We start from the raw sequence: 14,340 nt of genomic DNA on the forward strand, positions 1-14,340 counted from the left end.
TTTGCATTTATATGACTATGTTTATAAACTAAATTAATATATACATTTAAAGTACCATAATATCATACATTTTAACACGGATTTACATTACTACATGTAATATAAATCCGTGATTTTAAAAGGATATATTAAACAGCTTTTTATACCTCTAAAGATATGCAAAAATTTGAATTAATGTTTTATAAAGAATTATGATGTTATGAGTTTTATCAAAATCTCTTGTTAGTGATATTTCAATAGAAAAATCTTGTAACGGAAAAAAAATGTATTTTCAAAAGCAATAATTGCAATTTGAATTGATATTAAATAAGTCAGCAGTGTTTTAACTTAATTAAATGTCGACAAAATTTTATACAATATATTGAATTTCGTACATTATAAAATGAATTAAAATTTCACGACAAAATATATTTTTTTCTATATTTCTAACTGGTCAGCAGTTTCCCTATATATCTAACTGGTCAGCAGATTCTACTACATGTGTATATGTTTAACTGGTCAGCATTTTCTCGCCTGAATGTAAAGAGCGTTAAATTTGCTAACCATATAGAATAAGAAGAGTTTTACGGCTTAAATCAATTTTAAATAACATTAAATTGGTCAGCAGTGTTTTTACTTAATTAAATGTCGACATAATTTTATAAAATAAATTGAATTTGCATACATAATAAAAATGAATTACAATTTCACGGCAAAATATATTTTTCTCTATATATCTAACTGGTCAGCAGTTTCCCTATATATCTAACTGGTCAGCAGATTCTACTATATATGTTTAACTGGTCAGCATTTTCTCGCCTGAATGTAAAGAGCGTTAAATTTGCTGACCATATAGAATAAGAGAGTTTTACGGCTTAAATCAATTTGAATTAACATTAAATTGGTCAGCAGTGTTTTTACTTAATTAAATGTCGACAAAATTTTATACAATATATTGAATTTCGTACATTATAAAATGAATTAAAATTTCACGACAAAATATATTTTTCTCTATATATCTAACTGGTCAGCAGTTTCCCTATATATCTAACTGGTCAGCAGATTTCTACTGTATGTTTAACTGGTCAGCATTTTCTCGCCTGAATGTAAAGAGCGTTAAATTTGCTGACCATATAGAATAAGAAGAGTTTTACGGCTTAAATCAATTTGAATTAACATTAAATTGGTCAGCAGTGTTTTTACTTAATAAATTGTCGACATAATTTTATATAATATATAAAATTTGCATACATTATAAAATGAGTAACAATTTCACGGCAAAATATATTTTTCTCTATATATCTAACTGGTCAGCAGTTTCCCTATATATCTAACTACAACTACAACTACAAATATTTTATTGCATTAAAACAACATGTTCCATAGCAATACAATTTTTTATACAAAGACATGGTTTACAGAAGAGCACAATAATATAATATATATATGTATCTGCATTAAAGATGACTAGTTATTTCGCAAGTTTGCATAGTATATATATTTTGCTAAATTATTAATTATTGCTTTTGATTTTGCACATATGAGATTAACAAATTTCTGTTTAGTAGGCCACGTATAATAATATCTCTTTATATATTTTGATCTTAAGTCCTGGAATTTAGAACATATTAATACAAAATGATACTCATTTTCTATAAGACCGGCATTACAATTACTACACAATCTTTCATTTCTTGGTATATTTCTATGCCGTCCACGTTCAATAGCCAAACTATGAGAAGATGAACGAAATTTGGATAAAGCTACCCTAAATTTCGGTTCAACGATAAAATCCAAATAGTTTTCAAATTCGAATGAATGTTTAAATAAACAATATGTATCTAATCTAGACGAGTTATTAATTGAGGAATACCAACTTTGATAGAATATGTCTAAAATTCGTTGTTTAATAATACTAAAATCTATATGTATAGTAAACTGATTTTCCCACATATAAAACAAGCCAGTCTGCTCTAAAATAGTCTTAACAGTATATGCCCAGTTTTTACCACTATAAGTTACACCATTGTCGGCATCTGTTTTTAACATAATAAAAATTTTATACAATATAGTTCTTTCATTAAGTTTAAGAAGTTTTAACCAGTATTTGATCAATATTAGTTTTCTATGAATGGACATTGGTGTACGACCAAGTTCACCATATAACACATCTACATTGGTTGATTGTTTCACACATAACAATCTTCTACAAAACTTTGTATGTATAATTTCTATGTTCGGACCAGCATGATGCCCCCACACTTCTGCAGCATAATTTAATGTTGGTAAAACAATACTATCAAATAAACTTATCATTTGGGAAACTGGAAGTTCCAACTGGTTACATACAATAAATAGATTGTGTAGTGAATATGACGCATGTTGCGCAATATATTTTTGAGTTCTGTTCCAGTTCCCATTTTTAAAAAGATACACACCTAAATATTTAAAAGATTCTACAATTTCAATTCTAGTGTTATACAAAAAGAAATCATAAGATGTATGTCTACCATTTTCAAAAATCATTACTTTTGTTTTAGATACATTTAATTTCAGATTCCACATATTGCAATAATGTTCTATATCATTCAAGATAGATTGTAATGAATTTGGATCATGTGTGAAAACTACAGCGTCGTCTGCAAATAACAACAGAAATACCTGTATATCATCAATGTTAACAATACCAGGAATGTTCCTATTTATATTATTTAATATATCATTGAGAAAAAATAAACACAATATGCTACTTGCTGGATCTCCTTGTTTTACTCCAATCTTAGAATTAATTAGATCAGAATGCATGTTTTTATATTTAACAAAAGATTTAACAATACCATACATTGACTTGATTGCAGTAACAAATTTTGTATTTATATTTTCATTCAGTAACTTTCTCCATAATAAAACCCTATCAATACGGTCAAACATTTTCTCCCAATCTAGAAATGCTACATAGAGTTTCTTCTTACTCGACAAAGTCTTTGTTATTATAGCATGTAGAACAAAAATACAGTCAATAGTTGACTTATTCCTTTGAAAACCATATTGATTATCAATAAATTTTTCATGTTTATCAGCCCATTTAATAAGTCTATCAACTAATAATTTTGAGTATATTTTGGACAAAATATTATTTAAGGTAATTCCGCGAAAGTTTTTTGCTTCATGAGCTCCACCTTTAAAAATTGGTACTATAATACCTTCTCCCCAGCATTCAGGAAATACGCCATCATTAAATATTTTATTATAAAAGCGTGTGAGAAATGGACAAATTATATCAATTGAATTTTTAAATACTTCTGCAATCAGATGGTCAGTACCTGGGCATTTGGAATTGTTTTGCGAAAATATTGCATTTTTTATCTCCATCGATGTAAATTCAACATCTAAATCATTATCATATATGTAATCATTATGTACATCATTATTTTCATGATCATACAGTGGTGTAGAACCGTACAAACTATTAAAATGTATATACATATCATCAATACTTATGTTTCTATTTTCTATAGTAGGTTGCCTGTATTGTGTTCTCACATTTCTCCAAAAAGACTTTGGGTTACATTTTGCTAATTTTGACACTCGTTTCCCCTCTGTCTTTTTGAATAAACGTTTACATCTAAGTTTTATATTCTTATATACCTTTCTTTTATTTATGAAAATGCTTTTATTCTCGTTCGTTCTATTTCTCAAAAATACATTTCTTGCTCTATTTAATGCTTTTCTGGCCTCATAGCATTCTTTATCAAACCATTTTTTCTTAGTTTTTAAATTTGTTTCTCGATTAGTATTTTTGCATTTGCCAAATACTTTAAATGCATTATCTTGCATGTATGTCGTAAAAGATTTTATTGTTTCATTTACAGAAACATTATTTAAATTATTGCTTATCTGTGTAAGCCGTTCTATATCGACTGATAAATAATTTCGGAATATATCAACTTTTGAGTCATCCCACGCTAAAAATAGTTCATGGGTTGAACTTGGGTCACGTGGATTTTGTTGTGGGCGTATTCTCTCAATACAAAAATGAAGAGCATTGTGATCAGATAAATCATTTGGTTTACATATTTCAAATTCTTTAATATATTGAAAATCTTCATTACTTAATAAGAGATAATCAACTACGCTCATTCCATTATGACCAATAAATGTGTATTCACCTATAGATTTATCAAGGTGTAAACGACCGTTTGCTATTAATAGATTTGTCGCCTTACAAAAATCAATTAAACGTGTCCCATGTGCGTCAAGCACGTGGTCTTTGTTTACCCTTGTACAATTGTAATCATTCGCTAATAATAATACATTACTATCTAAATAACGATCAAATTCAATAAAATCTAATGCCAATGCCGTGCGACTATTCATGTCACCTGTAACAAGGACTTTTCCTAACATTTTATACTTTTCTATATCTATTTCTAATTGATTAAACATATCAATATCAAATCTGTTCAATACGTGTGAGTCACGTGGAGGGATATATGTGCAACAAAGATAAACGACTGTATCACAAGTAATAATAGATTTACAAATTTTTAACCAGCATATACCACTTTGATTTTTGCTAATAATACTAATTTTGTCTTTCAAACTACATTTATAATAAATAGAAATCCCACCAGAGTGTCTTCCTTTTCTAGAATTTATAGATTTGTTTCCATATAAGTGTTCCGTACAATAGCCATCGATATTTAAATTATAATGGGAGTTTTTTGACAGCCACGTTTCTGTTAATAAAATAATGTCATTTTCCTTTATTATTTCTATAAAGTCAGGATCACAAAGTTTTCGAACCAGTCCATTTATATTCCAAGATAAAATGTGCAATTGCTCTTCTTGACACCTCTAAGAAGCGCTATGACTGGAACCACCTGTGTACTCCGTGTTATTCACGTATAATTTCTCCCCAACGAATCGGACATATTTTCCTTTCTTTTTTTCACTCTGGTAGACTGTACTAAGTTCTTTCCTCGCATCTCGCCACTCTTTGGGTATTTGTACTCCAACACCATATCTATGTTGCTTAAGGACATCCTTCATATGGAAAGCTGTATTCCTTACTATTTCTCTGTGACTATACTTGTGAAATTTCACAACAATCGGTCTTGGATTTTCGGGTTTGGTTAGTGTACCAAGGCGATGGGCTCTATCAAACTCTATCTCAGTACTGATTTTTAATGTATTTTTAATAAATTCTTTTACAATAGAGGCACATGAATTAGGGTCTGTTGCTGTATCATATGTTTGTGGCGAAACATTAATATTTTGGTCAGTGTTACTTGTAGAGGAACTTGTTAATAACATGGATGCTTCCGGTGATGTGGTATGTACTTCCGGTAAGCCATAAAATATTAGATTGTCCTTCATATTTCTAAATTCGTTGTCCAAGATGCGTGTTCTAAGTTCTTCCTGGGTTTTACTTAATGTTTTGATTGTAGAATTTAACGTGTCACATGATTTTTGCATGGTCTTTACACTATCTTTAGTTGACGCTAATTCTGTTGTTTGCTTATCATACTTTTCACTGATAAATGTACTGTTGTTTTCTACATCGCAAACTCGCGACTCTATACTTTTTACCTTAATATCTAGATCATTGAGTTTCAAGCACATTGAGTTTACTACTTTTTCAATATTGTCAATTTTATCAAGTCGGGAGTCGATCTTATCAAGACGGGAGTTCATAGTTTCCATCATAGCTATAGCCCATGGTGGAGTTTGGTTTGTACCTTGATTCATCATTGGTGTACCTGGCGGTAGTGGACCAAGATATTGTTGATTATACTGATACGGAGGTGACTGCAATAATTGGCCAGTAAATGATTGTTGAAAAGTTCCATTAGTACTCATTTCACTATTTATTTTACTTACTGTTGGTGTATCGTATACAAATATGTCACTACGTTGTTTCTTTCGTTTGTTTTGATTGTTTACGTCATCACTATCTCTGTTAGTTAACACAGGTAAACTGGTAGGTAAACTGGCAAAACCGGTTTGTCCATTGTGTACACGCTCTGTGTTATGTGTACATGTCTGTTCTAACAAAGGCGAAATCTCTTTACGTTTATTTTTTCTATTTTCCTTTTTATTTTGTTGCTTTCCTTTCGGCGGCATGTGAAAAAACACAATATCTTACTAATCCATCAAAAATTTAGTCCATACAACTTTTAATTTGCATTTTATTCCACAAAAATTACTGACTGTAAAACCCATGTCTTCATACTTTAAGATCACGTGCATATATTTTTCTCTATATATCTAACTGGTCAGCAGTTTCCCTATATATCTAACTGGTCAGCAGATTCTACTATATGTTTAACTGGTCAGCATTTTCTCGCCTGAATGTAAAGAGCGTTAAATTTGCTGACCATATAGAATAAGAAGACTTTTACGGCTTAAATCAATTTGAAATAATATTAAATTGGTCAGCAGTGTTTTTACTTAATTAAATGTCGACATAATTTTATAAAGTATATTGAATTTGCATACATTATAAAATGAGTAACAATTTCACGGCAATATATATTTTTCTCTATATATCTAACTGGTCAGCAGTTTCCCTATATATCTAACTGGTCAGCAGATTCTACTATATGTTTAACTGGTCAGCATTTTCTCGCCTGAATGTGAAAGAGCGTTAAATTTGCTGACCATATAGAATAAGAAGAGTTTTACGGCTTAAATCAATTTGAATTAACATTAAATTGGTCAGCAGTGTTTTTACTTAATTAAATGTCGACATGATTTTATATAATATATAAAATTTGCATACATTATAAAATGAGTAACAATTTCACGGCAAAATATATATTTTTCTATATTTCTAACTGGTCAGCAGTTTCCCTATATATCTAACTGGTCAGCAGATTCTACTATATGTTTAACTGGTCAGCATTTTCTCGCCTGAATGTAAAGAGCGTTAAATTTGCTGACCATATAGAATAAGAAGACTTTTACGGCTTAAATCAATTTGAAATAATATTAAATTGGTCAGCAGTGTTTTTACTTAATTAAATGTCGACATAATTTTATAAAATATATTGAATTTGATTACATTATAAAACGAGTAACAATTCCACGGCCAAATATATTTTTCTCTATATAGCTAACTTTTCAGCAGATTCTACAATATGGTCAGCATTTTAATAACATATTTTTGACTGTTTATTGTATTTTGTCATAGATAAATCAAGAATGACACGTCGCGTGTGAAATCGATTTTAATATGACCTTGGGGCATATCGATCTCGATAAATTATCAGTTTAATGGATATCTGTGGAAACATGTTGTTTATAATGTAATAAAAGCTTATTAACTATAACAATTAGCACATTATTAATTTTTGTTCAATATTACTTATACAATTATACGAACAACAAATAAGGAAACAGAAATCACTTTATTTCATATTTGCACTAAATACGACATAATAATTATATTTTGTTAAAATATACATTACGTATATGTACATGTATATATTTTAACCTATGATGCATAGTTTTATACATACTTGAAACAAATTATGATTTTTCGTACATCATATTTTGACTACATTTTTAAAATTTTAACCAATATATAACACATAGAAGAAAATTCATTAAGGTACTTAAATAAAATATTATATCAAAATAAATTGAGAAATATACAGTATATATCAATTGAATTTTTTATAATTAATATGTATCATTTGTAATATTGACATCTTGAAAAAACATTTTATCAAGTATTTCTCGACCTCGCCTGTAATATCACCAACGGCAATTTGACACCTTCATTGTTTTCCCTTCTTTATCTAACTGGTCAGCAGTTTTCGATAATCCTTCTTTGTTTAACTGGTCAGCAGTTTCCTATATATTCTATATCGTCAGCTAATTCGTCAGCAGTTTAGTGCGACCCCTTCCATGATCGCACCGTTTGTCGGTGAGTTAGTAAATTCTGACCAAGCACCGGTAGACGCACGACAATGCGATACGATATTATTCCAAATGTCGCTTCGCATTGTCGAGTGTCGCTTCGCGTTGTCGAGTATCGCTTCGCGTTGTCGAGTGTCGCTTCGCATTGTCGAGTGTCGCTTCGCAATGTTGAGCGTCGCGGTGTAAAAATCATAAAAATAACGCGACATTTACTCGACATTTTAAAAATGTCGCTTCGCGATGTCGAGTGTCACTTCGCATTGTCGAGCGTCGTATCGCATTGTCGCGTTGTCGTTTCGCATTGTCGAGTGTCGTGGTATGCACTTCTACCAACCTCGACACTCGACAATGCGAAGTGACAATGCGACAACGCGAAGTGACATCGCGACAACGCGAAGTGACATCGCGACAACGCGCGAAGCGACGCTCGACAATGCGAAGCGACACTCGACAACGCGAAGCGACATTTCTTAAATGTCGCCCTTTTTTACCGCGACATTTCTAGGCGACAGTGCGACATATCGTTTGACACTGTCGAGCGTCGCTTCGCATTGTCGCATATCGCTTCGCGTTGTCGAGCGTCGCTTCGCATTGTCGCGATGTCACTTCGCATTGTCGTGTGTCTACCCTTAGACGCGACGGACGACATTCTAAATGGCACGATAAGGACACCGTAGTATTTCGTCATTTTGCCTTAGGCATATTGAAAGAAAATTGAAAGTCGAGTTTAGGAATATGTTTATTGAAAAGACAATTTATACCGAAATGAAACAAATCTGAAATCCGAATCAATTTCTATTAATATATTTAACGTACATCAAAACAAAAAAAAGTATTGTAGTATAAAATAAACATAAAAATCGGCTTTTATCTTAGTACCCCTCCAATAAACAATGATGTCAGTAACAATATGTACTTGTACTTTTTTAATTGATACTGTTATAGGCTCGTTTATTATACATTTAAGATTAGTATAAAAAGATAAAAAAAACAACACAATTTATTAAAACATGTTTCACTCAAACAAGACTCTTCCTCAGTTGATCTGGTTAAAAAACACAAAGGAAATGACGTAAACGTATTAAACCGACGCGTACGTTCATAGACGCCAGATCTGGCTCGTAAAAGAAACATTATATAAAAATTACTATAAGTGTTTAATGCAATAAAATATGCACATGCATTAAATAATGATTACTCACATGTTTGTAAAGAAAGATAATAACTTGTAAATATTTGATGGTGAAAATACTTAACAAAACCACGCTTTTTCCTTTCTCCTCTCTGCGCTCTGATATCATTGTATTGAAAAAACAAAGCGTTAATTCAGTAATCAATGATTAGAAAATGTTCATACTAGCATACAACTAAAATAAAAAGAGACACAAAATAAATGTAATGCAAACATGGTACACAACATATAAATAATATACATTTTTGCAAACTTGTATACCTTATTTTTTGTCTTCTTAAAGACATGCTTGTTAACCTTATTTAAATTTAGTTTTGATGCAATAATGTACATCAACAACGAACTTCAAACATTGTTCATTAAGTACATAGCAATGTTCATGAAACTTTCATAGTTTAACTTAGTTGTTAGGATATAGTAGAAATCCTGTAAAGGTAGACCAGTCTTCCATGTATTTGCTAGGCTGGCCTATGCAGCTACCGAGATACACCGTGTCGCCAACGGTTAGGTAAATTACAACAGACTGGGATATAGAAGAATGTCCATTGTCCGTAGCGTCGTCAGTTGGATCAACCTTTATCTTTATCAGAGACTGTCTATTTTTGAATAGTGAACAATAAACTTGATCCACTCTTGATGATGCCCTTTTCTTTACTAATGTGACAGACAAGTGGTACACACCAGGTAATCTACATGTGAAAGTTCCAGTTGAGATACTAAAATCATTACCATACTGGTAAATGGTACCTGAAAAGGTTAGTTTATTGATTCCGTTTATCGAGCTGTATGAACTTGGTCTGGTCGCAGAAAATGCAGACTTGAATGCTGAAATATATAATACACATACAGTGTTGGCAGCATTGACTTGTTGAACAAACTTATTTTGAATATAATACATAAAGTATAAAAAGACTATTAAAGTGATACTTTACTAATGTAATGAAACATAATATAACAAGAGATGGTCATACAGGCTACATATAAAAAGGTGCACATTGATATAAGAGGAAAAAAGATTACATTTAAAATTACTTATGAACAAAAGATTTTGTCAGTAAACATGAAACTTAAAAAATACACCAAACACAACTTGAAATCAAATGTATGAATGTCTACAAAACTGTGAAAAACTTAAAAGCTATTGATTGGAAATCGGTTTTTAATAGGTTAAAAGTCCCAACTAATTTACACTGTTCAGTATGTAATATATAATAACTTACTTTGGCAGTTTCCTTTAGAGCATTGACGACTCTGTAAACTCTCTCCAAAACAGTCCTTCCCTTTATTTTCGGGCATTGGATTCGTGCATCTCCTTGTCTGAAGTTGCCTTCCGATTCCACATGTAACATCACATGATGTCCATCCTGACCAATATGCCCATTGACCATCGACTTGAAATAATGAAATATTTGATGCAAATTCATACTCTTAACAAGTTTTGCGTCATACTTATTCTGAACTTTATTTAATTAATTCAATTTTCTGAAAAATACAATTAAGATGTATGTAAACTGTTTGGTTCCTGTGTTAATTTAATTCAAACAGTTAGTTAAACATAAATAAACTTATAATAAACTTATAATAACGAAAATTTATATGAATCGCGGCGTTATTGAATAAAACATGATTGCAAAGGCAGATCTATTAAAATCTAACACACTAATAATGAGAATGGTCCATGCAAAATGCACATTTGCAATAATGAAATACACAATTTTATTCTGATGGTATTTGATAATCATTATTTCATTTAATTTTATTCATATTTGTTGGGTTTCATGTACATCTAACATACTAGTGGTATAAAGAGACTGACAGTGGACATGTTTTTCTCAAACCAAGTAACGAGATACTATTGATCAGCCTCATTTCCATATTGATTACTTTTATTACAATTTTCTTCGTTATTAAAACTTTGACAAAGCAGTTTTGATATATGGTTCCGAGGGTCAGTTCGGACGGAAAACGCAATTTCCCTTTTCATATTTTATCGACGGAGGTTAATAGCTACTTTTCATCATTTGCCTTAATGAAACAAATTTTTTTATTCAATGTCACAAAAGCCGGGTTTAATTTCATCATGGATTTAAAAAGAACATATAATTTTTATAATATTTTTTTGTAATGAATACAAACATTGCTTAACATAGAGGTTTACAAGTATGCTAAAATTGAGGGGTCTTCAAGAATTGAAAGTATAACAATAAAGGAAGTAATGATGGAATGGCAAAATATGGGTGTACATTGAATGAATAAATTGTAGGAAAACACTCACGTTGGAAATACATGTTATAAATGGTTTCCTTGAACAATATCGTATAGCCCCCGTTAAGGTATTTCCCAAATAACTCTTGTTAAAGCCTCAACGGTAGGATTTAGTCGTACAACACTAATTACAGATAAGATGTACAATTTTCAAAGCAATACAACACTTGCATTCCGATGGTAATTCTGCATTGTAGGAATCATCTTAGGTTTCCCTAAAAGTCTCCCTCCAAATTGATCCCTTACATACTTTACTCACTAAATAATTATTTTTCCTCCATGAGTAATGATTGAGACACCTCCATTTTTAAAAAAAAATGTTTTTTTTTAATGTGCAGCCTGACCGAGACTCAAACCTGGGACCCTCGAAATACAGTACCGCGGTACTACTGACTGAGCTCTCCAGCCACGTACCTCCCCTGATTATAGAACAGTTCAATATCGTGACATAATTACTTTCGGAACAATTAAGGATTCGAACATAATACAACTTTGGGTCTCCTGAAGAGTTTTTCAACATCATTCTTACCCCATCTTACTACTATGGTTACCTTTTAGCCCTAAGTGTTCTGAAATTTCATTCATTACACCATCATCAGGAGATTATTTGGTAATCTGTTACTTGTCATTGTGGGAGGTCTGTAGAAATCTGTACGACAAGATTTTCAAAATAGAACATGTCCTATCCGTAACAATCATTTAGACTTAAGGTTTCCGAATTCAAGAAATAGAAACCTTCACACATTAAGATTGGTCTTAATTGGTGTTGTACTTCAAAATCCTACCTTCTGTTGAGGCCTTTAGACGATATTGGCTTCGGCATATAAACTTTGCAATGTTAAGGTCATACGTGTCTTTGCAAGAGTAAATGCACGCGTATGAGCAATTGGCAAATAACGGTGTAAAAGTTATAAGCTGTCATTACCATTTCATCCACTTAATATATGTCGACATACTTCTTTGTCAACAAAAGTCGAATATAAGACATTATCAAAGCAAGTCAAGAATATCGAATTTGGCGCCGTTATTATAACATTATCTCAATTTTATAAAGAATACTAATAAGCCCTTTCTAATAGACATATATTACATAAAAATTTAATCAAAATAATCTTAGAAGATTTAAATAATAGTTTTGGTAAAGTTCGAAGGTTACATTCGAAATTATACTACTGATTCCTTTTTATTTTCTATTTTGTACTATGCAACGACCTGGACAGGAATCTTTGGAACATTCATCAGTTTCTATTATCGCTCCTGTACAATCGCGTCCACTATTAGCTGGATATGGATTTGTACATGTTCTTGAACGTTGACGAGTTCCTTTTCCACATGTGACGTCACATGAAGTCCAGTTTGACCAGTGTGCCCATTGACCATTGACTGAAAACATTCTATGTCAATGTTAACAATGTAATAAGTTTATCTCTACTTGAATTTCAAAATACATGTATGTTAATGAAATTTCCACTATCACTATGAAGTCTTAAGCTTATAAGCCGAGTCTATACAAAATTAAGTAGTTAGTTACAAGATCTGATAGCATTCAAAATTACACGACATGATTGAATTAAGATGTACCATATAGTAAAACAAAACAACTTGATATGGATATGTATTGCCTCAATAACTGTAGGAAAACAACTCTGCTGAAACTGCATTAGCTTCATCCGTTTTATTGTGCAAAAGAGCAAAACATATTATTTAATCAAGCATTGCAAATTTTCTGCAAGATTGTATTTAGCTTGACATGCTGATTTGAAACGTTTGAAATGAATATATGTCTTGGCCAAAACAATAAACACTATAAATCGCTGAAACATAAGTAGAATTACTTTTAATATTTCTTCAGAAAAAATTTCTATGTTCTGTCGACATGCACATTTTTCTTTATTAAATAATAATAAATTAAAGACCTGGACAGTTGTCTTTTGAGCATTCACTGCTTTGCAAACTTTCTCCAATACAATCACTCCCCTTATTCACAGGCACTGGATTTGTACATGTTCTTACACGAAGATATTTTCCATTCCCGCATGTTACGTCACACGATGTCCAACTTGACCATTGAGCCCAACGTCCATTGACTAGAGTTTTATATATTAATTAAAAAGTTATGAGAATAAAATGTATATACAGCTCCGACAAAATTGACATTGATTGCATTTCAATATAATTTTCAATTCATCAATTAATTTTCATTATCCCAACATTTTACAGCATAAGAGATCATGAAGGGTCTATCATTAAAATGTAAACTGTATGTTTCCTATCAAAATAAAAGTTGCCCATCATTATACAATAAAATGGTATTAATAAGAATTTTTATATATAAGTATATCAATCACGGCAAATGGAGTCAAGGACAGAGTGCTCTCTAACTTTAGGCATTTATGCCGAAAAGAATTAGAATGTGAAATAGAAGATGATTCTATATATTTCAATCATTCTAAGACTAACTAAATTCAATTTTGGGGCACACAATACCTAAATCTAACTCTAAACTATGAAATACAAAATCTCTAAATTATGGTGGAATCATAAATGTACACAAGCTTTTGAATTAAAGAACAAACTGAAATAATTATAAAGCTGAAAGAACATCTATGAAAAATGAACTAAGACAAAAATGCTTGATCTACGGCAGAATAAAACAAACTATTTAGCAAGCTAAACATCAATCGTGTGAACAATTCTGCTGTTAAATCACGTATGAAACAAACTCTAGGGAATTGTTGGAATTGTAAGAAAAATGAAGGATAATAACAGTTATCTTTGCCAGCTTTCCAATTTGATAATGAAATATCAACAGATACATGAGAAAAACGCACAGGTTAAACAATACGTAAACGCAAGCACTGACCATGGCTATACACAAGAAATTATGAGGGCAGACACCGTGCAATAACTGAGGTAGAAGTGGAGCCAGAATTTGAGAATGTAACATATAACAAAGATTTTACTTGAAATGAATAAGG

General features: G+C 31.2%; 1 protein-coding gene across 1 annotated transcript in view; it reads right to left on the bottom strand.

Annotated features, from left to right (window-relative positions):
* The window catches only part of LOC132713421 (uncharacterized), a 48,383-nt gene that overhangs the window by 15,746 nt on the left and 18,297 nt on the right, over nt 1–14,340 (bottom strand). Inside the window, exons 6-10 of the mRNA XM_060696014.1 lie at nt 13,279–13,449; nt 12,575–12,745; nt 10,318–10,488; nt 9,503–9,922; nt 4,885–6,005 (exon numbers count right to left, since the gene is read on the bottom strand). Coding sequence (XP_060551997.1) covers nt 4,885–6,005; nt 9,503–9,922; nt 10,318–10,488; nt 12,575–12,745; nt 13,279–13,449 — 2,054 coding nt within the window. The remainder of the gene's footprint in view (nt 1–4,884; nt 6,006–9,502; nt 9,923–10,317; nt 10,489–12,574; nt 12,746–13,278; nt 13,450–14,340) is intronic.

The sequence above is a fragment of the Ruditapes philippinarum genome, unplaced genomic scaffold (assembly GCF_026571515.1).
Source record: "Ruditapes philippinarum isolate M1 unplaced genomic scaffold, ASM2657151v2 ctg5587_1_1_1_1, whole genome shotgun sequence".
Classification (NCBI taxonomy): domain Eukaryota; kingdom Metazoa; phylum Mollusca; class Bivalvia; order Venerida; family Veneridae; genus Ruditapes; species Ruditapes philippinarum.